At 33.0% G+C, this 27,011-nt stretch overlaps 1 protein-coding gene across 1 annotated transcript in view; it reads left to right on the plus strand.

Moving 5' to 3' along the window:
* DNAH8 (Dynein heavy chain 8, axonemal) overlaps positions 1-27,011 on the plus strand; it is a 123,709-nt gene that overhangs the window by 38,031 nt on the left and 58,667 nt on the right. Inside the window, exons 21-33 of the mRNA XM_051208585.1 lie at positions 1,456-1,721; positions 3,584-3,784; positions 4,856-4,936; positions 6,978-7,501; positions 10,283-10,582; positions 11,220-11,460; positions 13,447-13,800; positions 14,461-14,856; positions 17,394-17,756; positions 18,697-18,869; positions 20,618-20,984; positions 23,735-23,929; positions 26,534-26,776. Of these exons, the coding sequence (XP_051070363.1) occupies positions 1,456-1,721; positions 3,584-3,784; positions 4,856-4,936; positions 6,978-7,501; positions 10,283-10,582; positions 11,220-11,460; positions 13,447-13,800; positions 14,461-14,856; positions 17,394-17,756; positions 18,697-18,869; positions 20,618-20,984; positions 23,735-23,929; positions 26,534-26,776 (3,704 nt within the window). The remainder of the gene's footprint in view (positions 1-1,455; positions 1,722-3,583; positions 3,785-4,855; positions 4,937-6,977; positions 7,502-10,282; positions 10,583-11,219; positions 11,461-13,446; positions 13,801-14,460; positions 14,857-17,393; positions 17,757-18,696; positions 18,870-20,617; positions 20,985-23,734; positions 23,930-26,533; positions 26,777-27,011) is intronic.

Consider the following 27,011-nt stretch of genomic DNA (forward strand, 5'->3'; position numbering starts at 1 on the left):
TTTTTCAATCAATTGTCATATTTGAATTTATCTTCAACTGCTCCTAATAAGCATAACAATTCGCAATCCGATAGTTATTTTTCTATCAATATATAGTGTTTGTTAACCTCAGTAGGTTCCCAGCAACTTTTAATTTATCAATAAACAAAGCAAGTAATTATAACTTTAGCAAAAAGTCTCATTTATTCACTTGACACATATGTACAGTTTTCAGCCAAAATTACATTAAATGACTTACGTTCTCACTGTAAATGATATCAATAAATGAATGTGATTAAATAAGCGTTTAATTCAAACTTTTTAAGTAATAATATTTATCTTTGGTGAGTTTCATTTTCAGTACGGGGGTTGTGGAAACCGTTGAGTTCTAATTATGGTCATGAACCGTCCAATGTTACACCACCATTGAAAATCTGGGGGTACTAGACGGCTCTTTCGTTCCGGTATGGGACTCCATGGCAGTATTTCCCCCAACCACGTCTACATGACCCGAACCCAGCACCTTCGGTCTCGCCAGCATAAAGTTTGGACTGTTTGAGTTTACTTCTGTTCATTGACGGAACGACAGACAACTACAATAGCATTTATGTATCACACATATACATGCTATGAGAAAAGTGTCACAATAGTAAAACCTGATCTTAGACGTTTGTGGATGAAAATAAATGACATCTAATTACTGTTGGGAGAGTTTTTTCCTTACTTCTTTTGAGATTTCCACAAGTCAAGCAGATCTTATTTGCGAAGCTATCGAAATATCAAATACTTCTTTATTATAATTGATAACATGAAATTGTTATATAGGATCAAATTATTGATAAGTCATTCAACTGTATGGAGTATAGAGGGTTTGAATTCTAGTTCGCGTTCTAGGTTAATTTCAATGACTTGACTAGACCATGAGATATTGGATCAACAGATTACTAATATTATCCAGTCGCTTTGAAAATTAATTAAACTTTCGGTTCACTGTAACAACACAAATCACCGGTCATAAAAGACTCAGGAATTACAATTAAATGAGATATAACAAGTTCACGGAGTCACCGAATAAGAGTGAAATAGATATCCATACCAAGGATGGACTTGATAGTTTCCAGTAAACTGAGCATTGGGTAGAGAGTTAATAATAAATATATTTTTGTTAGTGTTAGTTTAATATTGGTTATTTGTTTACCATGAAGAAGTGGCTTACATTAAGTCACGAAACGTCCGAAATAAAACTTTTTACTCATTGGAATATGACAAAAATATATTTATAGTTAGGAATGAAATACTTTAGAAAGGTGACTTATCAAATATTTAGATCCGTCTGGTTGATCGTTCCCTTGTTTTATAACCTGACATTCAGAACTATTACATTCGTTTACTAAATGGCCAGCTAATTTAATGAATTGACGATAATCTTTTTGAAAAATTTATATCCTTGTTCTGTTTTTTTTCGGTTTGATCAAGGCACTCGAAATACATTAGATTCGTTAAAATTACGAATTCAACCGATGACATTAAAGTTTCACCAGGAGCATGCAACTGGGAAAGAAGGGCGAAAAACACCATTGTTTAAAGTCAATCTCATTTTATCCATACCAAATGTTGTAATGCAGCCGTCGCTGGATGAATTACAAACTGGTTTGCATAAATCAATGTCAATTATATTAAAAATGACACAAAATGTTCAACCATGGCAACATATGATACTTACACAGAAACAACAACAAAAGGTAACCAGTTGATTATATCACTAAGTCATACAATTTGATAAATTAACAAATTCACTATATTTTTAAATAGAGACTAATGATGGCCAGCAGTAAAATCCTAACCACCATCTATCTTGACTAAAAAATGCTTATCGTTTAATGACAATATCATGGCAAGATCCACACATGAAAAAAGAGACTGATCAATTTTAGTTTTAAATATCAGTTAGATTATTCAAACAATCAAAACAAATAAATTGAAATTAGCCATATTTTATAATATTTATGTCTATTAATTACTGTGTTCATAGAAAATTTACTTAAATTGGTATACTAGAAAACTCAGATTTATCAGAATCAGCAGATAACATCAGGGAACGATTAAACACAAAACTATGTGAATTATTTGCTTTCCCAAAGGTTATATTCAATATCAATTTCTTCTGTAAACTTTCCAGATTTCAGTAAAACTACTAATCTGTAATATCGGCTTTGGAATTTGGCACAAGAAAGAACACCATCATTATCTGTTTACTTACTAGCATGATTATACAGAGATTAACAATTACAAGGTTCATCGATTCCATCAACAATTATAGAACAAACTAGGACCTCCTACTAATTGTGTTTTAAACATATAACACTAAAGTTCAGCACAATGGCCATAATCCAAGTATGATTGGACGAATTTAATTATAACTCAGGTTTAGACCATATAGTATGTTTTACTAGTCGTTGAGTCATGAATGTTTTAACTTCGAAAACTTGCTATCAAGTATACTCTACACGAATATCATGTCAACGTTTTAGATATATGAAAATGTAGTCACGAACACAACTGAAACATTTGTTAACAGACTGTTTCTCAGAAAGTTCACAAGGAATATAATCTTTCTAGAGATGTTTGCTTACACTTCAAACATGAGCGTAAACTTTTGTCCACTTCGTTTAAGCAAAGCATTTTCATCTAACTCTGCAGACTATTAATTAACTCAAGATTTTTAAAATTTCACGGTTTTTAAAAATGAGTTTTGAATATTCTCATTGATCAGTCTTTTATTGGGTGAAACGCGCATCCTGGATTCCACTGCTAGCCACCATCCATCTTTGGAAAAACAAATAGTCTGTAAAAGTTAAATTGAAAATATCATGGTTATGAAATAACGGGGTTCTAGTTGTTTAATGACTATTAACTTAACAAACTAGGAGATTTCTCACTAGTTCAGTGCTACGAATGTTCTGGACTCTTTGTATAGAATTTGCCGTGATGAGAGGTAGCGAAATCTCATATTATCCAAAAATTCCGTACCTAAGAGTAACAGGAAATTCTGTGAACTCGTAGAACTATAATCACTGATTATTCTTTTAGTTACTGAAATTTAAATCATTTGGTGGAACTAGTGTTGGTTAAATCAAATACAATAAATAAGTATTTATTCACATATGTTTATAAAAGTCTTGCTGGTACTTAAACTTTTGAATGAGCCAGTTACGTTATTTAGACCATCTGACTGCTTACAAGTCTGCTTTATATCCATTGGTTTTATACTCCAAATTTACAAGACTTCACTGATGCACTCTGAAACTATACACACACAATTTATTGAAACTATATAATTCAGATTATATTTCATCAATAATGATACTTTAGCTCATCTTTATTTTCATGGTTTACATCTCGGATTGGTCTCAGTTGGACCACCATTGAAAACCAGAAGACAGGAAACGATTGTTTTTTCCTTGTACAGATCTACTTAACAGTGCTCATAAATGACCCAACTACCACGGATCATACCCAGAATATTCTTTCTTTATTCATACTCTCATAACAAACCTTTAAATATGGGTATTCATTTTCCTAAATATCGTTTTCTTTTTATCAGGAACTTGACCAGTTAGCTGAACTGCAAGGAGAAGAAGCTAAACTGTCTTCTTCACCGATAAAACCATTACATCGTATTATCGCCGAACATAAAGATGTAGTTAAAATTTCAATTCAATTAAATACGATATTTAATGCATTTAAAGAAGAAATCCAAAAAGTCTCCAATACATACAATGAATTCTCAGATTTGTGGACGACAGTTAGTTGTTGCTTGTTTTTTGTTCATTTATGAATTTATATACTTACTGTTAGTTCTAACAAGAGTTCTAGCCATATGACTGAGATATTCATACAATCCCGAAACCTAAATTTTGTATTTATCTGAAACACAGTACGATTATGAGAATATAAGCAATACATTAACAAACTTTAGTTCATTAGGTATCTGTAGTGTCTACCACTTTAATCAGAATTTATGCTTTGAATAAAAGTACCGTAAGGTCGTTCGTTTACGACATGACGTTTGTATTTCTTTACGACCATGAAATAAAGTCGATAAAAGTAGAAGTCATACGTGTGCCGAAAGTAAGTGTATGTAAGTGCGTTTGAGCTATCGGTCATGTTTCGTGCAGCTATCAAAGTGGTACTGTTTAGGCTAGGAGTAAAGTTTCCAGTAAACATTATAACCTTGTTGACATGTCTGTTAATCTCCACCGATTGTAGTACGTAACGAATGAATCACTCACTTTCAGTGACCGCCTGTCCAATGGTAGATGACATTGGAGTAGAACGAAAAGAGAGGGTTGTCGATCAGATTATGGTTCAGCACAGGTTCACGAAGTTATTGACTTTTAGATTAATCAGTGAAGGAAATGTGGACATCTGTGTTAGGGTATGACCCAATCATCAATGATAGTCCACCATATGTCTTATTGCTCGAAAATTGTGAAAGTTAGATGGGCACATTCATTCCTGCAAATCTTAGATTTTAATGTAATTTCGTACTTTGTTTTCTTCAGCTTTATTCATTCTCTTTAAAGCATACCTTACACTCTTAGTTTTCGTCATCGTATTAATCGATTTTCTCACTCAGTTACTTCGAGTCTTATTAATTTCCTCTAACTGTTCTGACACGAAATGTGTCAATTTGTACCGAAACCATATCTTACATTGTTTATGAAAAACTAGTGTGACTACGATGAAAAAATAAATTCATACTTCATTCTATTAACAAATAACAGTAAAAAAATATTAACTGGAGTAATAAATGAACTTCTTCGTGTTCTATCATAAGTGATATTTATTCACTTTTCTCTTGTTTTTCCCTCAGGATCCTCAAACTGTTGTTTCAGAGTTCATGAAGACTGAACCAATTTTATCAGAAATTAATGGACAAATGAATTACTACTCTGTACGTTATTAACTTATGAACAGTATGAAATAAAGTATCTATTGTTTTACAGTTCCATTCATAGGAACAGTGATTCAATGGTTAATATGTTCCACTTTTAGCCACCACGTCCTAGGTCCGAACCCCATTCCATCTACTGCAGCTTGTGAAACTGAGTAATACTACCAGATCTTACAATTAAAGTTTGTCTTGAAGCTCAGTAAACGAATCTGCATCTGAAAAACGGGTTAATTAACCGACCAAGTAAAAATTGTCTGTCTAATTCATAATACGCTTAAGAATAATAAAAATATCATTTGAGCAACCACATAGTGAATTTGACTCGTTGTGTAAAGAAAATTATATTAAATACCTGCTTCTTATACTGAATGCATTTGAGCGTACCTGATGTATCACTCAGGGCAATGCCAAGAGTGTATTTGTGAATAACGAGTATTCTCACACTCTAACCACTACTAATCGCAACACCTAACTCTAACCCTCTTTTCACTAATTTTTAATAAACAATTCAACATATAATTATTCCAATGGTTGAGATCATGAGTCAGTTGAAGCTAGACCACAGTGGAAAACCTGGAAGCACTGGACAGCCGTTTCGTCCTGTTGTGAGACTCCTCAGCAGTGTGCATAAAATTATTCACTAATCCTGTCAAAACTATTTATCTACGGTAATATAATGACTTTTCATTGTTAACTGTTTAATAACTAAACAGTGTCGTTTGATTTATTAATACGTAGGCTGTCAGTAAAATTCAGTCTTACGGTAAAGCTTACTTCTGTTATACAACTGACTGGTAACAAGTTAATCAGTTTTTTTGTTCATGAAAAAAATGCAAGACTTCTTGAACTCAAACAATTGTTTCATGTGAATTTTTATCAAAGAAATTACCTAATTATCAACGTCATTTTAACACTATTCTATGAAGCTTCTAGATTTTCATAATATTTTTATTAATGCACATCAAGGTTTCAGATAATTGTGAAACAGATTTCCAACCAATTAAAATGTACATGATACATCATTTTGTAGTATGGGACCCTATAGGAATGTGTACTCGCAGTTGAATATAAAAAGATTTATCCCAGTAGCGTCAGATTTTTCGGCGAGAACGATATCTTAAACTTATTGAGTTTAAATCAAATGATTGTGCCCAAAGAGTACGACAGATATCACTGATGGAGTAAGAAGATAGTCATTTGATAACGCGAATTTTTAAGTTATAAATATTGACAACTGGATTCCAATCCAGACATTTGGGGAGTTCATGAAACCTTTTAATCAAGATCCCAGGTCTAATCTCTTGAGTTTAGCCATACCTTTTGAAGGATTATTGATATTTATTTACAGAGTTCTTGTATTCTAATTTAGGTACTAAAATAATCGTAGTAATTAGTTTCATCTAAATTTAAACTATTGACTTTGAAAAGGTCATTGAATGACTCCAGTGCATTAACTTGGAAGAAAAATCCATTTCCATATTAATTTATTATGGTAAACACTCCAAGACAAATTGCAAAATATCATCTAACTAAGGTACGTATAGAATAAATAGAAATTATGTAACCTATGACAACCGGGTTTATTTCACATTTTGTCTATTGATCAAGTTATCCACTTGGCGCCAGGTGTTTGAGTCTGAAGAGAATAGAGAGATCTCTCTAGACGATTCAATTAAAATTATGCTCTTCAATAATAATCCAATCTTTCCAAGACTGTAAAGATCCGTGAAATTCCCAAAAATCGGTATATAAGATTCTGGATAGAATTATTTTAATTTAACCTATACGAACTATGAATCACATTATCGCCAATTTTTGCTGTTTCCTAATATATGACATAATAGCTCTCAAATAGTATCAACTTAATGTTTGTTTTTTGATTGGTTACTTAAGCGTTGTTTCTGTGATTCAATCTGAAGAAATAAATTCATGTTAAAAGTTACAAACTACTCATAAGTAGCATGAGATTAAGAAGTGGTAATTATTGGTTAACTACACTTGCTTTGTTTTCCTGATTCTCTGATTTATTTCTTCAATCTAGAAAATGGAAAAGTTAATTGAATTAATTCCATCATCAACTCAAGTTGGTTCACTAGTCTTTAAAAGTAATGACTTAAAAGACAATTTAATTCGAGAATGTCAAAATTGGCGTCGTGTCTACGGTCAAGCATTGAATCAACGTTGTGCAACAGAAATGAATAAAATTCTTGAACAATTTGATAATCTTTCGAAACGTCTTAGTCGACCAATAAAAGATTTGGATGATGTTCGAGAACAAATGGCTGCTTTATCTGATTTAAGAGCATCAGAAATTCAATTCGATATGACTATAGGACCTATTGAAGAATCATATGCTTTATTAAATCGTTATGAATTATATTTTAATGATGGTAATGCAGAACGTGTAGATGCATTATCTTATGGTTTCTCTAAACTAAAAATACAAAGTCAACAAGTACAAGATCATCTTTTAGAAATTCAACCAACGTTTAAAAATGAATTAATTAATGGAGTGGAAATATACAAACAAGATCTGAATGTATTTACCAGTGAATATGATACCGCGTATGGCCAATTTATTAGTATCAATGTATAATATTATCATGTTTTTGAAATCCGATAAATTCTATAAGGATTAGATTTTGAATAAATTGAATTCTGACTTCAGATAATTAACGTATTGTGTTTTGAAAATAGTTCAGCTAAAAACTAGATTTTTCTAAAAACGGTAGTGTATATTTGACGTATGAAATGTTGTAGAATCCAAGATGCACGTTTCACCCTGTTCGGGACTCGTTAACAGGATACTTTATTTTTCTGTGTTGACATCCACTGTTGAACTCAAACAAAATTTACAGAGCTACTGAGTTCAGATAGTCTCTAACTTGTTCAGAGGTTATGGTGGCCAGCCTAAACGTTTAGGACACCTATTTTCTAACTGTCTAATTAGCATACCTGTCTTAGTAATGTTCAAACTGAATTATTGTTCCTGAATGTATATAATGAGACGCTAATAGGTTATGAATTGCGACAACACTGGGAAACTTACACAAAAATACTGCAGTTCTTGATAAATGTTCATTTTCGTTTTTTCTTTTGAGTTGACCGATTTGACATAGGGTGCGTACGTTGAAGGCTCCAATGTGTAGTTTGGAGCGAGGTTTCAGTAGACCTGGGACAGTGTTTTGAGCACTAGAATCGTTGGCTATGGTGACATTTGATGGGGAAGCCGAAAAAGGAAGTTTAGAGGCGAAAGTCAATGTAGGAGGAATAATAGAAAGTGAAGACGGAGGCTGATTATGAATACAGTGCTTGAGTGCTGTTAGAGGTATGAGGGCGGTTATCACTTCCCGGTTGCCCACACCGTGGAAGGGTTGTTCTGAAGGTATCTGAAAAAGAAATTGTCTTAGAGGTGGTCTTAGTGACCTGGGACCGTGACCGCAGTGCCCAATGGACAACTGCTTGAGGTCGATCACACACGACCTTTTTATGGGCAATTTTTGTGTTAGCTCTGTACTTTTTGGGACCTTACCGCCGGAGACGGATATCCGTGGGACAAGGCGAAGTGTGCATTTTTAGGGTCGACCTTTTCTAACTCCACCCCTCCTTGTGGGAAGGCAGCATCGCTGTCATTCTGGTTGTCTGAAGGAAACACCTTACTGCTGTCACACCTCTGTACAGTCAGCAGTACGACTTCGCCTTCGGACCTTGGGTTTGTTGCTTTTAGTCTTACCGCTCTTCAACCGACCTGTCTGGCATGGTAGGACCTTGGGGAACAGTAGTTCCAGCCAGTATAGCTCGGTTGCTTCATCACGATAGGCAAGCCCAACCACCACATCAAGGTACCAACAACGGTTGTTGCTTCAGGACTGGTCTGCGTCAACACCTGAACTAAGGATAGAGAGTCAGGTAGCCAAACGCGTTGAAAACTTCACTTATCTTGGAAGTCTGATCAGCCCTAATGGGTTGGTGTCTGACGAAATCTTAGCACGAATTCGAAAAGCTCGCTTGACTTTCGCCAACTTACGTCACCTATGGCGAAGGCGAGATATCCGTCTATCAATAAAAGAACGAGTATACTGCGCAGCAGTTCGTTCTGTTTTAATTTACGGCAGCGAACCATGGTCATTAAGAGTAGAAGACACCCGTAAGCTACTAGTATTTGACCACAGATGCCTCAGAAATATTGCTGGCGTCTGCTGGGATCACCGGGTAAGTAATAGTGAGGTTAGACGCAGAGTATTAGGGAATGATGGTAAATCAGTCGATGAGGTTGTGGATCTTCATCGACTGAGATGGTTGGGCCATGTGTTACGTATGCCCGAACACCGATTACCACGACGTGCAATGCTAACCGCTGTTTGGGATGGTTGTAAGAAAGTTAGGGGCGGCCAGACCAAAACGTGGCATCAGTGCTTGAAGTCACTAACTTCTAGTCTTAGCCATGTTGTTAGATGCAGACTACTTGGTTGGGGTCCGCGTGACTATCGTAACCAATGGTTGGAGACTCTTGGAGACATGGCTCAGAATCGATCACAATGGCGTCGGTGTATACACTCTCTATTTTCCCTTAAACTAAGAGATTAAAATTGCTTCATATCTTTCTTTCTACGAACTAATTCTTCCTCCCTGTACTATATCCTTATTGCAATCTTTCTTTTATATATTACCACCTCTGAATTAACTACTTTTATGAATCCGGTGTCCATCTTGTTGTGTTAATGAGGTATGGCAACTTGGACCGATGCATATATGTGCCTGGTCCTACGTTGTAGCTGACTGACTGACTTTCTTTTGAGTTAAAACAAACATAATGGAATTCAAGCATCTTATATATTGATGAATCAAAATATTTTAAAACGGCTGAAAATGTAGAAGACTAATGATTGAATTGCAGATGCAGATATCCACTATTAAGTGTATTTTGATAATGTTTTGAATAGTTACAAGTTGTTGTAATATTGCACAAAATTCTTTATCATAATAAGATTTAATGTATTGAATAGTGTTTTCATCATACCACTATACTATTAGTAAGAGTTTCTAATTATTGATATTCAAGATTCTAAATTGATCTTGGGTGAACTGTCTCAATGTAGCGCCATGTCTAGCAGTCGAACACAGTAAATTTTAAGGTGAAATATATTAGTTATAAGACCATAAATACTTAACACTAGTTTAAGATGAAAACTATTTCAATCAACTATCATTATGAAACAAATAATCATTTCTTCAAACCAACCCTGAATGATCGTAATGATTGGTGCATCATTGAAAAAACAAAACTCCAAGTAAACAACAGCATTATTTTTTGGTTTGGATTATTTTCATCACTCTATAAATTAGTGGACCAATGGAACCTGGTATCATCCCACGTGAAGCGTCAGATCGTTTAAGTTTATATCAAGCACGTTTTGATGATTTATGGCGTAAATATCAAACTTATTCAGGTGGTGAAGAATTATTCGGCATACCGATAACAGATTATCCTGATTTACAAAGAATACGCAAAGAATTGAATTTATTACAGAAATTATATCAGTTATATGATTCTGTACTGGATACTGTCAGTGGTTATTACGATATACAATGGACTGATGTCGATATTGATTTAATCAATCAACAATTGCTAGACTTCCAAAATAGGTAAGTAATTAATTTTAATGGTAGATTTATTTTTATGTTCCGGTTGAAGTGTTGTATTTTTTAGACTCCTTAACCTATTACTGTTGCGTTTGACAACATTAACGTACTAACAGCTTCTAGAAGAAGTAAGCTAGGACTTCTTCAGAAAAGAGAAATTCCATTTTATAACTCGTCATCTTTAATTTATCGATAGTTTTATAAATACGTTTGTATTAAACTTCTTTCATAGTCATTATGCAGATGAACTTGTGGATTTTTGAATAATGTCATTAACCTTACTACTTTAAGGTTTGAGTTAATGAAATTGTCATTTATAACAGCAAAAGTGTCAATGGTAGATCATTCAACTCAAAGAACTTAACATTATAAAGAATACACTAATTTGAAAATAAAATACTCTACGTTCTGTCATCAACTTATAATCTGGTGTCTAATTAATAACCATAAATTAAGAATGGTCTCAATTTTCACTACATGCTTGATTTCCCTAAACCATAGCTCTAATTATTTACAGAGTTCCTATTCAATAAGTAAAACTATCTGTAATCATATTTATATTTGATTACATTAAATTATATGAAAAACTTACATAACACTAAATCTACTCTAAATATAATCTTTTCTCTTAATTTATTAGATGTCGAAAATTACCAAAAGCACTTAAAGAATGGCAAGCATATACAGAGCTTAGCAAAACAATAGATGATTTTAATGAAACATGTCCATTACTTGAAATGATGACGAATAAAGCTATGGCTACTAGACATTGGGAAAGAATAGAAGAATTAACAAAACATAAATTTGATGTAGAATCAGACAACTTTCTATTGCGTAATATTATGGAAGCACCATTATTAAAATATAAAGAAGATATTGAAGTGAGTTAAATATTGAATGAGTTATTCTATCACTAATATTGATCTTGGTAAATACTTTGAGAATGATAGAATATAACAAAAAGAAGTTTTCATTGCAAACATAACAATTGCAATGAATCAGAGAATACTAAAGAGTCTTTAGTCTGACTTCCGAACTTCATAGCTTCATATATCAATCGATCTTTGTATATAGAACTTGGAGTTAGATTTTGTAAGGATCATATGATATTTTCAATGTCTGTGGTTAGCCATGTGTTGCGGATACGTCCAGGTAATAAATATCAGTGTTCAATTTGTTAAAGATTCAAATAAAATTTTTAAGGAGAATTACGCTGCATTATGCAGAACACATCCTTATATGGATGGAAAAATGAATGAATGTAGTGTGTACGGTATATTTATTGAACATGAAAATGTTACTGATAATCGCAGTATTTTGAACCACTGGACTATTCCCGAATTTCTAATGTTTTGAACTTAGTAGCTATAAAACAAGGATTTCCAAATCTCTGATTTTCACTAACTGAAAAGAAGGTCGCAGTTTTGATCTATGACATGGTCGTGGGTATGCATCAATGAGGAGTAATATGAATCATTAAATGTTTATTCAGACACAGATACTAAGGAGTAAAAATTTACGTGATAGTCATTGAAATACATCTTATGTGTTGAAGTTCAAGATTGTTAGGTTAAGAATTATTTGATAATAAACCTGACCACTAGTTCATGATCAAATAAATGAATTGCCTTGGTCAAAAACCAGTTTGTCATATATCATATACACATTAGATAAGTTTAACCCTAAGTCTTCATTCATTACAGTAAGATATCCATTATAAATTATGGTAATCATTCATACTGAAGTAAAACTTTCCATGGTCTTATATGAATAATTATTGAATTTTTAGTATCACTGATCTAGTCAATTTCAATAATGTAGTGGTTGCGACCGATGAAATCCACCGTCATTCATAATAGCACAAATCTATGTTTGGCTTTGGGTCAAATTAGATTCCTTCTTTCATTTCCACTCGCAATTTTTTGGACGAAAAACGTGGATTCTTCAGAAAAACTGTCGTCCTAAACTGGAAAAATACTAACACGAATCACATAACAATATTTTACACACTATGAAAATCGTACGGTCTAAATGGCTACAGTTTAAATGCTAGCGAATCAAAGTAGACAAACATTAAACCTCTTCAGTGGGTTTTCATTATTAATTCGCATAGCGTTGTGAATATTAAAGCGATGGACCATAGATGAATTGCTTTTATATTGTATTCAATCGTTGTTTACAGCTAATCAATGTCCAAGTTACGATTGTATGCCACCGAATCTCGGCTCAGTGGCCTACAGGAAAAGCCATTCAGTAATTCTAGGTTTTAAACGGTGTTCTAACTTCGATCGGCTCAAGATTTCAATGGAGTTCGACCCTCTCCACAACCCCATACTAAATGATGGTTGTTTGCACCAACATAGGTTTTCTAAAAATAATAGTGATAATATGTAAACCAAAGGCTTTAAGTGAATTACATTTCGAACACTGTTACGAAACACCTCAGCCTGATATTCATTAAGTTCATTGAGTTGATATCACTGATATAATACTGATTCCTAAATCGCTAACCCAAAAATTTTTATTTCGTATTATACTGGAGACGGTGGTTTAAGAACACCGTGGTTACAAAGGTTTAGAAAAAAAGTCAAGACAACTAGAAAAATATTGTCTTTTAATTTCTATTTGAGTAGGTAATGACGACATTTTTTCTTTCATTGATTAAACTAACGATTAATAACCTTTTTAAATCTCCAAATTTCATTGAACTAATCAAAATAAAGGCTGTTTGAATTATATACTTAATTCAGTCAAAGCCATAAAACCACTGGGTTGACATCCTGTGACGCATGTCTCCAACATCTAATCTAAGTCAGTCTGTGACAACAACTATATACATTAATATATAATTTTATCTTTGTTTATAGGATATCTGTATTTCAGCAGTTAAGGAAAAAGATATTGAGGCTAAGCTTAGAACTGTTATGAATGATTGGTCAAGTCAGAATTTTCAATTCAGCCTCTTCAAAACACGTGGTGAATTATTACTCAAAGGTGATAGTATCAATGAAGTTGTTACTCTTATGGAAGATTCTCTAATGTTATTAGGATCATTACTATCAAATCGATATAATGCACCATTTAAACCGAAAATACAAGAATGGGTACAAAAATTGACTACAACTAGTGAAATTATTGACAACTGGTTGCAAGTACAAAATTTATGGATATATTTAGAAGCTGTATTTGTTGGTGGCGATATAGCTAAACAATTACCCCAAGTGAGTGGAAAAGTTGATTATCATTAGTTAAAGGTCGCTTGTCATAACAATTTGTTGATAAATTTAATATCTGCTCGATCTGATTATGTAATAATGACAGTGTAAAGAAGGCTTTGATGATTACCCTTTGTTGCAGTTAGTCATTTCCTATCCCTTATTCAATTGTAAATTACATCAAGGTATTCGGATTCCAACTAACATTTTACTAAGATTCTATCCGCTAGTAATTAAACACATCGGTATAACTTCACTCTACACAAACATACACATTTTTTAACAGTATAAATCACGAACTGATCTTAGCTAAACCATGATTGAAAACCTGGAGGCACTGAACAGCCATTTCGTTCCATCATGGGACTTCTCATCCATGATCTCTCACGCAAGACCATGTATTGGCTTAAGTTAGAAATTAACACCGTCGAGTCCCGTTTCAGTGGTCTAGAGGCTAGGTGTTTGCGCGCGAGGCTGAACGTCCCGGGTTTGATTCCCATACGCGGGGTCGTTGGTGCTCACTGCTGAAGAGTTACACACTAGGACGTAGAGGCCGCCTACTGCTTCCAAGTTTTAAGTGGTTGTGATTTTAATTGTGAAAACGCCACAATCTCTACAAATTGGTCATACCAATATATGCTTATTTACAAATTATCTTTCCCCTAGGAAGCTAAACGTTTTGGAAATATCGACAAAAGTTGGCAACGTATTATTCAAAGAGCTCATGAAATACCAAATGTAGTTAACTGTTGTACCGGGGATGATACATTAAGTCAACTGTTACCACATTTATTAGAACAATTGGAATTATGTCAGAAATCACTGACGGGTTATTTAGAAAAGAAACGTCTGATATTTCCAAGATTCTTTTTTGTTTCTGATCCAGCTCTGTTGGAAATACTTGGCCAAGCATCTGATTCACATACAATTCAAGCACATTTATTAAATGTATTTGATAATACTAAAAGTGTTACATTCGATGATAAAGTTTATGATAAAATATTGGCAGTAAACTCACAAGAAGGTGAAACTATTCAATTAGTGAATCAAGTAATGGCGCAAGTAAGTACCAGTTTGCTATCGCATTTATGTTAATACAATTATGCATTATAACGGGAAGAGTACTAAACAAGTTGACCTTTTGGAACTGTCTTCTGTTTAAATCTGTTGTTTTTATTTTTGTTTTCTAATTATTTAAATGCCCAAATCGTCTTATTTATTCGTTTTCTCCTGTTTCCAAGCCTTTCCATAATGCATAAGCTTTTGTTGTATGTTACATCTTTATTGAGTTAATGTCAATTTATCACAGACCTATTACTAAATTCTCTTCCACTTATGACCTAGTAATGCCGTCATCGTAAATCATTTACTTATGTTGATTTGTGGTCAGGGTTTCACTGTATGTGTTTGGGTAATGATTGAATTGAGAACAATATAGAACTGACTTGTTCTCTATCCTCATCATTTGATCAACCAGTGAGCTAGAAGGAGCTCGAGGATAAAGAAACGTTACTGTCTTGGTTTTCGTTCACTGATCGGTGTGTCAATTGTTAAATTGAATTTCACTGGTCTAACTGGTGATATAGGTAAACTAATCGATAATCCGGTTAGAGAATGAGGTTATAGAACTGCTTTTCAGTCAATACGGCCCTATCACATAAGACACAACACAATTCAAACCGAGGAAACAACCTGATGTTATTTTCTTTAGATATAACATGTTGTAAACTACTATAATACATCTAGTATTGTTATTTTCTTCTGTAAGTCATATATTTATTATATGTAAATAAATTGTATACAGGATATTGTGTCATTTTCAATAAATAGTTCTTTTACAGCATGTTTATAATTATATGCTTCAGACAAGATATTGGTTGTGTGAGTTTGAACCCACTGGCTACTCTGAGAAAAGAGCTGTATGACATACTAACACTAAAACACAGTACTTATCACTTCAAACATTATCGCGTTACCCATTGTACTAATGAGTTTAGACGCCCATATACTAAAGTTTGTATCCAAAGGCCATATCGAAACAATCTGTTCAGGATATACATACGTCAAGTGAGACTTCTTACAAATCAGTTAAAAATACTAAAATTGCAATAATTCAAATTGTTACGAATAAAGTAAACTTACTCCTAGATGTATATATTTTACAAGTTATCAGTCATTTCGTAAAGTCAGCAAAATCTTAAATTCAATGATGAAAACAACTAACAACTGAACAACTATCGCGTTACATAAATGAACAAAACAATCACTTTCTATATAGAATAAGTAAAACGTGGCTAACAGTGAGACTCTTAGTATGCATTTTTTTTCCTATTTGAGACCCGATAGTCCGTTGCATTTGCATCTCAGATATGGTATTCACTCTGGGATTCAAACCCAGTACTTTCACTTCAAACGTTATCGCGTTGTCTGCTTAGCTACTGAGTTCATAGTCACTTACCTGAACAACAGGTACGAATTCTTATTTAATTTATGATGTTCAAAAACAAAGGATACTTGAGAGAACAGTTGTCTTCAATAACGTTGTCATGATGCTCTACAGTTTTAAGTCGATTATTATTGCGTTATTTTAAATAGGTCGAAATAAGGAATGCATTAACGAATTAGACAATGTTATATGTTGAAAATGATAAAATTTTACTTCTGTTACTGCATAAATACCTTAACATTGTGTCATTTTTAAATTCAAAAAGTCATTTACAAATGTTCAGGATGATTCGTTGTCAGATATCAAGTTACAGTCAATATAGTAGTATAGGGTTGCGGAGATTGTTCAGTTTTAATCGTGATCGTAAACCGATCAATGTTAGACCACCATGTAGTAGTAATAAATCATGTCAATAAAGTGCATAGTAAAAGAACTTCGTCTTGTTAATCGAGGTAATAATAATAACATTGAGTGAACATAATATGCAACAAGAGAGGTGCTGTCAAGGTAATTATTGTAAGAAATTCATGTGAATTGAGAAAGACAAATGTGTAAATTAACAAAGGTATAAACATAAAAGGAATTGATGGAATAAGAGATTTGTAATATCTAGTTCAGGTGTCTGGTGATCCAATTTAGAAATAAGGTAAACACAGTGACTGAACATACTTCTTTTGGCTACACAAGTTAGGTTTTCTGAAGTTGATTCAGATAACTCCAGCTATGTAGAGAAGCCATAATCTAGCTCCTTTAGACAGATTGTTTGAAACGTAATACAAAACAGAGTATGCTTCATCCATTTTAATAAAATGTTCACTATCTACCAAGTGAGAAAAGATGTCATTGTTAATAGGTTTTATGACTCATTTTCCTAACCATGCTTTATTTTGGCTTTTGTACAATAACTTAATAATAATGGACTTATAAGTGAAGAGCCTGATGACGAAGTTGCGGAAAACAATCGTTCACTAAAACATTTTTGAATAAGTTAGTGGGATAATTTATAATTGTTTGGTTTATCCCGTCGACTAATACTGATTACAGTGAATTAATCAAAAACGGGATAGTTCCAATATTAATAAAATAAATGAAATCAATTCTTATGTTATAATTTCCTAGTTATAATTCTAATTAATTGATTTTTCTCTTTGAGGGTAATGTTGAAGTATGGCTTGGTGAATTATTACAAACATCAAGAAATTCACTTCATTCAGTTATTAGATCAGCATATTTTGCGATAAATGATCAACAATTTAACTTATTAGAATTTGAAAATTCATATCCAGCACAAGTTGGTCTACTTGGTATACAAATGTTATGGACAAGAGATGCACAAGAAGCATTAAGACAAGCCAAAAATGATCGAAAAATTATGAATACAACAAATTATTTCTTTTTAGAAATATTAAATGAACTTATTGGTGTTACAACACAAGAATTATCTAAAATTGATCGAACAAAATATGAAACATTAATTACAATACATGTACATCAAAGAGATATTTTCAATGATCTCGTAAGTTATCTACTTTATATATTTACATTACAAATGTCTCTTTGAGCTGATCTCTTTTATCCACCAAATATTTTTCTGTCCTAAATATCATTAGTCTTAGTTCAACTTAACTTATGTTACTGATTCTACAGGTTTCATGAATTTATTGCATTTGATTACAGAATGCGTGTACCTACAAATGATGACATAAAATCCACCGCTCTTAGAAACTATTGTTGAATTAATAATGAATGAAAAAGAATATTTAGATAGTATACGAGTGGTTTGTTTTGTGTGCTGTAATTTAAACGATAAAATGGTTCACAATCTTTATCGATGATATTATAGCAGAGATCTAGGAATTCTCGTGAGACAGTTCATAGCTGTGCCGTTACGTAGACTGGTCTGTCCACATATTTATTTTAATACTGTTGGTAGGTTAACTGTTACAATAAAGCAGCTACAATGAAAGTACAAATCTGCTGATTTTGCATCGGTAAAATGATTTAATTATAAAGAAAAAACTTATGGAAATGCATGAATATATTTATTTTTACCAAAATAATTACTTCAGCGTTTCCGTAGAACATCTCAACAAGTGAAAATCCGGAACTCATATAGAGTAAAAGTTTATATACCAGGCGACTTTTTAAAAATCACATAATCTTTCACGTATTTAAACATATCTAAATTGGTTTTACTCAGCTCACTTTTCCTAGATCTGTAGAATGAGTTCTGATAGCATCTACAAACAGATATTGAGTTTATTGAGCACTTTTTTATCAACCCTCGAAGTATTTGACTTTTTCACCTTGGTGAAAATAGGCAACTTTCAAAATCAAATCAAGTCTATTGGCATAAGATTTTTCTAACCAGATAAATTAACTGTACTCAGATTTTGAACAATAACGAACTTCCTTAATAATGCATTTAAACTATACTTGTTTCTCCTCTATCCTAGGTTACAATGCGTGTCAAATCCCCTAAAGATTTTGAATGGTTAAAACAGTCAAGATTTTATTTTAATGAAGAAAATGATCAATGCATCGTTAGCATTACTGATGTAGATTTTATTTATCAAAATGAATTTCTAGGTTGTACAGATCGATTGGTTATTACCCCATTAACTGACAGGTATGATGAATAGATTAGATCTCGAATGAAAAGGATGAATTTAAAATATTTTTTGATACTTTTCTGGTATATAATAGCATTAACTAAAGTGACGGTGGAACTACAATATATCGACGACCCAATCGTATTTAGGATAGTGAGCCTGTAGTGTCAGTCATTATTTTAAGTCCATAATGTATCTTATTCTAGCTTTCGGACATCCCATTCTATTCATTTTACTTGAGCCATATTTTGACCTTGTCAATTATTCGCTTATCAGTCTTGACTGTTTTTATATGAGCGTATATGTGTGTACATTTCATAGTCCATGACTCACCATATGTCTGTAGTTTATTTTGTCTGCCTATAAATATTGATTAACGCTTGGCAAAAAAGGAGTTGGCTTACCAGCCATGTCCACTGCGCATCATTTTTACTTGGCTTCACCGTGTGTTTGGTTGCTGTACGCTTGCAGATTTTTATTAATCACTAACATTAAATTATCTCTACAACTGGTGTTCAGGCTTCTGAATAATTTCGAGTAAATCCGTATTTCTGCTAGGAGATTTATCCAGCCTTAAATACTCAGTTAACGGGATATTGTTTATTGAAGCCAGAAGCCTTGGATGTTGGTGCGAAATCTATTCATGCATATGGTTAAATATCATTTGACATTATGGCGGAAGTCAGTTCATAATAAAAACTCTAACTCAAATTCTTAACCCTAACGTTCAACTCTAAATCCTAATTCTTTACACTAGTTTACAACCTTTTAACCCTAGTGAGTAGGTGAATATTCTCAAGGTCACTTCACAGTCTATCAAGTGTCGTCCACAAATTAGTCCCGCTGATGGCATTTGTGAAACTGTTGTTGAAAACGGACATTGATATGTAGTAGTACATGTGAAGTTTTATCTGGCTAAAATTGAATAGTCGAGAAGGTTTTATATTTATCTATCTTAGGTATGAATTTTAGGGAGTATATGACATGTGAAGAATAGACGCCTTACCCTAAAATATGGAGTTCATTTCAATATCTATTTTGAACAAATGAATACCTATCATTAGAAGACTTAATGATAATTAACATCACTAATAATTGCTGATGTACATTAAATGACAGACAGTGAAAATTAGTTGACTTGATGAAAATCTTATCTGGTTTCTTCTTTTTCTACAGGATTTTACAGTCTGACAGTGTTTTACGGTTATAACGATCAAAGTCAATGAACGTGTCCTTTACAAATACTATGTGTGTGTGCTGACTTACTGAATCAATTACAACTCTCTTACATACTCCTACTTTTAATTTCCATGACACATTTTCATAGACCTCAACCTTCAACGTTGAACTTAACAATACTTATTGTTCTTTAATATCCTGTTTTGTGTATTTCTACATCATAGTGTAGGATTGTCGTTTTGATCTAAATGGGATCATGGTTTTTAAATCCCCGATTTTTACACTATTTTAGGGATTTTAGGTGCTCAGGAGCAGTTGATAAAAAACCCCAAATCTGGATCCCATACTGATTGACACTCCTCGGAAAGCCATACCTGTAATCGCCAGCGAACGGATGCTGCCTCCTGAGTTTGAACCTACGCCAGCTAGATACAAATCCTAAGACATTACCAGTTAATCATTTAAATCTCAAATGATCTTCAGTGTGATTGCAGTTTATCTCGCCCGATGGATCATAAAAACTGTCAAATTTTGTTTGATATTCATTTTATTGTAATTCAATATCTGCTATTTCTTTTTTGTATAGGTGTTACATTACTTTAGCTCAAGCACTTGGTATGTCACTTGGTGGTGCACCAGCTGGACCGGCAGGTACTGGGAAAACAGAAACAACTAAAGATATGGGTCGCTGCCTTGGTAAATATGTAGTTGTATTCAATTGTTCCGATCAAATGGATTACCGTGGTTTGGGTCGAATTTATAAAGGATTAGCACAATCTGGTTCGTGGGGTTGTTTTGATGAATTCAATCGAATTGAATTACCTGTACTGTCTGTGGCAGCGCAACAAATTGCTATTGTACTAACATGTAAAAAAGAAAGAAAATCACAATTTATATTCACTGATGGTGATACAGTTGATATGGACCCCGAATTCGGCATATTTTTGACTATGGTTAGTTGAAATCTCCGTTGTTTAAAATAAAGGCTGTAGTATTTAAATTTTTATTTGAAGCACGTTTAACTTCATATATTCATTAACTGTAATATTGGTCTTTGTGGCTTGATTATCCATTGCTGTAAACTTAGCTATGGATCGTATTACAAATTTAACTGACAACTACATGTCGTGACATTAATTTTCTTACTTAAAATTAAGTTTGATAGCATTCTATGGGATTCAATACAGACGTCTCAAATGAGTATAATTGTATATTCACGTTGAAATACGGTATCTAACTCAGCATATGACTGTTTGATGCATTAGTTCAGTTGTATTGGTTAACTTGTACTTAGTTATGTGATTAATTATTTTACTGATCTATACTTTAGAAATGCTGACTAATTGAAACTGTAGGACAATTTGAGTTCATTTCAATACAACCCAGATCAGGCCAGTCTAATAAAGTGTTAAATTGGTTACACTACGATACAGTAGCTGGATATTTTATTGCCAATGTTATTTATATTCCAATCCAATCTCTGATGTTTCTAAGTATCAATGACAATAAACATTAAATTCAATTACAAAAAGGTGTGATTCTAGTGCTAATCTAGTACTACTATTATTCCAGTCCAGTTGTGTCCATTCGATCCAATTATACTTTAATTGTTTTTATTGCTATTGTATTTGCTAATGAATTAAATTACTGAATTCTATATTTAAGAACGTTTGTATTCTAATTCTTACCTAATTAATTTGACCTCGGTCATTGATTAGAAGGACAACGAATATAACGCGTTCATTAACCAATATCACTTCGAGAATGACAGATGGTCATTTATTTCAAGTTTTCAAACCAATAAAACTCTTAGCCAATAAGTATAATACCATTTTCTAAGTGATTGAATGCAGAAATATATAACGGTGTATAGCCAATGATGTCAGATGTCAGAATTCATTCACATTAGTTGCATTTAAACAAAATCGTATCCAGTCGTACATTTTAATACTTTAGTCTCTTGTATATAAACGGACAACAATCACACATATACATTTCAAGTTACCTATTTTGAGTAGGGAGGGAATTACAATATATATGTAATTTTTATTCCAACCTATTATTCTTGGATAACTTTAAATATTATTATTCTAAGAGAATAGACAAAAAGCAATCAGAAGTAGTCAGACTTGATGTTTTCCGACTAAATAAATTACGGGATTTGAAAACAATATCAGAGATATCTGAAAATATGTTCTAATTAGAATTGTATCTGGGATATTCATCTTCGTATTGCAAGCCGATCATCTCCTGATTTAATAAACCTAGCTATTTAATGACTGGTTAGATAATATTTAAATTATTTGCCCACTTTGATCGGTGTCACAAACTCAGTATGCTCAAAAATGTTTGTACTAATCATATCATATCGTGCTGTAGGATTGTATTAATTGAGAGACGTCCCGATGATAAGATTCATGCCATTAAATTTTGTTAACTGAAACTGGCCTTTTCACTTTTATGGATGTATTTGCATTTTAAAGCACCTTTAATAGTTCATATGGGTCTATCTCAAACTGTTTATGAAATGTTATGCCCCATATTACTTCTCATTATTCGATTGAGTGTCATGTAAACAGAAACTTACATATGTTAAATTAGAAAATGTATCAGTCATCTAAATGAATGATGAATGAAGACCTTCTAACTCTCAGGGCAGAGTTAAAATGGTTTGAATTATTTTTTCTGGTAAGCGTTTTTTCAGCGAGTTAGTTTTCTACGGGATGGGGACGCTAACCCCATGCCCAACCCTCCTCCTTTACCCGGGCTTGGGACCGGCAGTAACTCTAGAAGAGCTACAGGCGGAGTTATCAGTCATCTGCCTGCTATAAAATATTTTATATAAAATGCTGTTTAACCAAATGGTATATGAAGAATCATTAACAATATTTATTTGTGTGAAGAATAAATAAATTCTGGATGGTTTATTTCACCATGATTATTGTTAGGTACCAACAATAATATTCAGTCAGTGGTATATAATATCCTATGGTTTTATACTTCAACAAAAAATTTTTCACTAAGAAACTCAAGTAATACTGTGGTACATGCTACGTATGTCTGTTGACCTAAGTAGTATGTAACACCAGTCAGAAGTGGAATGCCTGTCAAAAAAAGGTTAAAAAGATTGAAATGAAGGAATCAAAAAAATAGAACAAAAGGAATTGAGAATTGAAAGGATCTTGAAGGGTGTAAAGGAAAATTTGCAAAGTATTTAATGTATGGTTTTTACATTTTATGCAAGAACTCTTTAATTACACTAGACAATACATTGGTTTTCTTCACCAAGTATTCGTTCGCTACAATATCACTGCCCACTTGAAATATCTACAGCTGAAATGTCAACGAGTAACCACTTACGTATGACTTTACCTACAGAATTTTTGTAAAGTGAGGTGAAGTTGCTAATCGATTCAGTGTAAAAAGTAACACAACCTTTATCAAATCCTTGGTTGATCTTTGAACAATCATTCCAACGAAAAGATGATTTTCATGCCGTTAAAGATAATTGGCAAGAAGACCTGAACCATGGTTTTATGTCAGTCGTCACTTATCATCAAGTTTAATAGTCTCTTCACAGTTTGAATCCACATTACGTATACATAATTATTGAATTTACTACCGACCTAACAAGAAATAGAAAACTGTCACAAATCTGAACAGATTTGGTTCATTTCTTCACTGCTTATTCATTACCATCTAGAATCCTGGTTATGCTGGTCGACAAGAATTACCGGAAAATTTAAAGATCAATTTTCGTACAGTTGCTATGATGGTACCAGATCGAGCAATTATTATGCGTGTTAAATTAGCTGCTTGTGGATTTTTGAACAATGTTGATTTATCTAAGAAATTCTATACACTTTACAAACTATGTGAAGAACAATTATCGAAACAAGTAAGTTGCTGGTTTAGATAGAGGTAATTTCTAAAACGTACATTATGTGATATTTATGAAATATTCGGTGTTTATTATACAATTTACGAAATCATTTCGACCTTTTAAAAAGTAATTCTTCATAAAGTCTATCTGAAGATGTAAATACTTACGTATGAAGAATAAGATTTAGAAATCAATGCTCTATTGTAGCTACGACGAAGCGAAAATATATGCCGATACTTGGTCGCTAATATCTGAGAATTTAGTTATACCCATTAAAAATAGCCGCTTACCATTACCACCTGTCCAGACACCAATCAAATTCCCAATCCTAATTTGGATGTTATTTACTCTACAGCTTATTGTCTCTGGCTTGGCCAACCACACGTCGATAAGCACTACTGACTACGAGACGCTAGTGGGGCTGACAAGTTTCGTGTGAGGTGAGGTGAAGGGAGAATATAATCTATCCACTTTTATTATTTCGAAAATTGCTCATGTGATTGGTTCGATCTGACTATGTGACCCAAACCACTAACGTTGCCATTGTTTCAGTAAACCTACCCAGCTTTTTTTGCAATTTGATTGGTTAAGTTCCATGGGTAATGCCTTATCTTCATTGGATGATTTTAATCGTTGGCTCATAAACAGTTGTCTCTGTTTGTTTATTTGGAAAAGTCAGTTCTCGAAGTGGCCAGCTTTAACCCATGGTATTTTGCTCATGTGTCAGTGGGCTAACTGTTTAATAATGAGAATGTTGATTACCAACAATGTATAACACTTAAAACATGTTAATGCTGAACTGTTGTCCAAACATGTTCAAGAAATAGTTCTATGTAGAGCGAGAATTAAGGTTATTTGATGTGAAATACCAACAGTATTCGAAATGTAAAACTTGTATACCAACGTATTACTATAATTAAGAATTTAGCGAACAAATTGGATCAAGACATAATAATCGTTTTGCTTATTATCAAAATAAAAGTACGAGTGACGAAATTAATCAATTCGAACCCATGCACAGATAGTGAGTAACAAAGAAATGTGTTGCAATGCCAATTAAAATGAATTGGAGGTATAGACATTGTTTACATGTCCAAAGAGTCCATTTGGTCGATCAAGTTTCATAGTCTTACTCTACTCAAAAGCAACATTTAAATGTGCTTGTATAAGCGAATATTTCAAATACAATTTTCATAACCATCATCAACTAATTTTGAGGGATATATTGTTGTATGATTAAAAGAAGCTTTAGGTATTTACAGACATATTCATGAATATTATTAGGCTGTGAATGAAATACTGATAATCATAGTTATACTCAAATAAAGAATATGAGAAGAAATGATACTGGGAAATAAACACTTAAGAAACAGTTTTTATTATCATCAATCTTGCGGATGCCGGACTTGTTTTTTTCCAGTTACGTGTAGTTGTTTTTAGATTATCTCACTAATAATTAATTGGAATATGAACAAACGGAAGTATAAATAAGATAAAAATAAAGACATTTAAAGCTGCTCATTTGTCAATTGTTTCACAGATGAAATACCTATGATGCCAAGATCGCGTAATATAGGACATCAGTGGTGGATTCACCGTACATGCCAATGAATCTGACGAAATTGGGAAGTTCACTCTTAATAAACACGAGTTTATAGTGATCGTAGTTACTAGTTTGCCTAAAAACAAATTAACCTAATCAGCAACAAATGAAAATTACTTTTCTTAGAAGAGTTACAATAGACATGTTTTTACCTATAACATAAGCACAGTAACAAATAAACAATTAAAAGACTAATATCAGATGGGTTTTGTGGATATTATAGTAATTCCAGTGGTTAGGATCATGAGTCGGTTGAAGCTTGGATGCCGGCTCAGTGGTCTAGTGGTTAAGTGCTCGCGCACGAAACCAGTAGGTCCTGGGTTCGAACCTCGCAGGGGGCGAGGTCGTGGATGCGCACTGCTGAGGGGTCCCACAATAGGACGAGACGGCCGTTCAGTTCTTCCAGGTTTTCCATGGTGGTCTAGCTTCAACTGACCCATGATCTTAACCATTGAAATTTTAAAAAATGGTTTTACCGGAGGATAGCATTTTCTTAAACTGTACAATAATAATTAAATATAATTTCATCATGTATACTCTAGAATAAAATATAATATTTACCTGTAAAGTGTCATTAATTTCACCCGTATTTAATACACAATTCTCATTTTCTTTACAATATCGAATAAATCATATAATCTTATAATGTAATATATGTGTACAATTGCACAGATATATTACGTTAATGTCGCCAGTTTGTATCCAGTGTTCAAATGAAATGACATTCGCAAAATGTGATATGAAATGTAACTATCCACAGGCAGATATAAAAAAGATAGTGGAAGAGACGAATACATGTCGAACAAAAACTAAAAGGTTGTGTTAAGACTATGGTAAAGTATGAAACTGAATCTATAAATATCTCAACCAACTGCGCTTGTAGCCAGTTTTTCTGACTCCAGGAATAATTTTGAGTTAAGATTATGGTGCCGATAGACGATCAGAATTGACGAAATCTTTAACACTTGAACTATTGATTTATTTATTTGTCGGACTAATTTTTTGCTATTTGATAGGTTCATTATGATTTCGGTTTAAGAAATATTTTATCAGTTCTACGTACACTCGGTGCATTTAAACGTGCTAATCCACAAGATTCGGAAACAATGATAGTTATGCGTGTATTACGTGATATGAATTTAAGTAAATTAGTAGATGAAGATGAACCATTATTTATGTCATTAATTATGGATTTATTTCCTGGAATGCAGTTGGATAAGAAAGGCTATCCAGAAGTTGAAGCTTCTTTAGAAAAACAAGTAAGTTAAATTTCTTATTGAATATAAATAGTCTTTACAATAATTTGAGATAGAACTGCAATACTTTTAAAAGTGATCAATCAATAATGTCGACTTCTAGCATCCTACACTTGACCAGTTATGTACCTGCCCTGCACAGTTAACCTTAATCTGACACAAGCTAAATTCTTATAAGTTCACCATTGGCAAACTTTTTCTAGCTTTTGCCTAGAGTCATGTGACAAGTTAGCGGCCA

Source organism: Schistosoma haematobium, chromosome ZW (assembly GCF_000699445.3).
Source record: "Schistosoma haematobium chromosome ZW, whole genome shotgun sequence".
In the NCBI taxonomy this organism is placed as follows: Eukaryota; Metazoa; Platyhelminthes; class Trematoda; order Strigeidida; family Schistosomatidae; genus Schistosoma; species Schistosoma haematobium.